The sequence below is a fragment of the Euphorbia lathyris genome, chromosome 1 (assembly GCF_963576675.1).
Source record: "Euphorbia lathyris chromosome 1, ddEupLath1.1, whole genome shotgun sequence".
In the NCBI taxonomy this organism is placed as follows: domain Eukaryota; kingdom Viridiplantae; phylum Streptophyta; class Magnoliopsida; order Malpighiales; family Euphorbiaceae; genus Euphorbia; species Euphorbia lathyris.
The window spans coordinates 50,658,133-50,659,481 of NC_088910.1; the positions used below are offsets into that span (position 1 = coordinate 50,658,133).

General features: G+C 35.5%; 1 protein-coding gene across 1 annotated transcript; it reads left to right on the top strand.

Moving 5' to 3' along the window:
• Positions 1 to 288: 288 nt before the first annotated feature.
• LOC136201278 (mini zinc finger protein 3) lies at positions 289 to 1,349 on the top strand. The gene is made up of 3 exons (XM_065991935.1): positions 289 to 347; positions 460 to 554; positions 793 to 1,349. The coding sequence occupies exons 2-3, from the start codon at positions 552 to 554 to the stop codon at positions 1,081 to 1,083; spliced, it is 294 nt and encodes a 97-aa protein (XP_065848007.1). The 5' UTR covers positions 289 to 347; positions 460 to 551; the 3' UTR covers positions 1,084 to 1,349.

Genomic DNA, 1,349 nt, shown 5'->3' on the forward strand with positions numbered 1-1,349 from the left:
TAAGCATTACTGCTTGGTTATTATTCATTTTCGTCAATTTCTCATTTTATGTTAATCATAAATCATGTATGGGTCACTCTCATCCCAGAAAAATGTGGTCTTTCTTTTTCTCTAATATCTTAAGAGGGCAGTTGAAATGTCATCTCCAAATATCATTCTAGCTTTGTTTCTTTTATATGTATACTCCGAGTAAGGACAAGAATAATCTCCATGGACCTCCATATTGCTTTCTTATTGCTCCACGTTACCTACAAACTCTAACATTTTAGAGAAAAAAAAAAAATCAAAAACAATATAGGTAGGAAAGGAAAACCTATCAAGGTTGACTCCACGATAGATATGATTATGTAAGTTATCTCGTAAATTCTTTCGTGAAGTGTAAATTATCTTATAAATTCTTTTGTGGAGTGTAAATAACCTCTAGATTGTAAACTCTAAAAGAATTTTATTTTTTTTTAGGAATTAAGTAAATGAATTGCCAGTAACTGGGCCAGGTGGAGCATTGTGATTGGGTGAGAGGAAGAAATTGGTGAATCTTTGAATCAAAACACATGGTAAGATAAGGGTTGTAGCCAGTTGCAATATTTCTTTCTATGGGCTTTGGCTAGTGGGATAGCACTGACCTTTATAAATAGGCACATGCTAGGGTTAGGGTTAGTCATCAATCAATACACACATAAATAGGCACAACACCTTCTTTTCCCCCTTATTATATTTCCCTTTCTTCTAGCTCAATCCACTTCCTTATTTTCCTTCATGTTCACTTCTTCTTGACTGGATTCAATCTACTAGGGTTTTGAAATGATGAAGAAACGGCAGGTCGTATACAAGAGAGAAGGGAGTGGAAGGGGTTCATCTACGACTTCATCTTCAGTGGTGAGAAATGTGAGATACGGAGAGTGCCAGAAAAATCATGCGGCGAATATCGGAGGATATGCAGTAGATGGTTGCAGAGAATTCATGGCGAGTGGAGAAGAAGGGACTAATGGTGCGCTTATGTGTGCTGCTTGCGGCTGTCACCGGAATTTCCATAGAAGAGAAGTTCAAACTGAGGTTGTTTGTGAGTATTCTCCTCCTAATTGAACTCCTCGATATATTCTTTTACTAAAACAAAAAATCAAACAAGATACATATATAGATATGATTGAACTGAAGATCCAATTTTAGATTTCATATGATCAAATTTACTGATGATTGTTGTGTGATTCAAAGAACCAAAGATGAAACTTTGGGAACACAGATTCTATATTAATCTTCAAACAGAGTGTGATTGCTAGCTCTTTCAGATTTGTTTCAAGTTTGTATTAATGCAATTAATCCTTCAACAAAGATTGGGTGGCTTCTTTTCA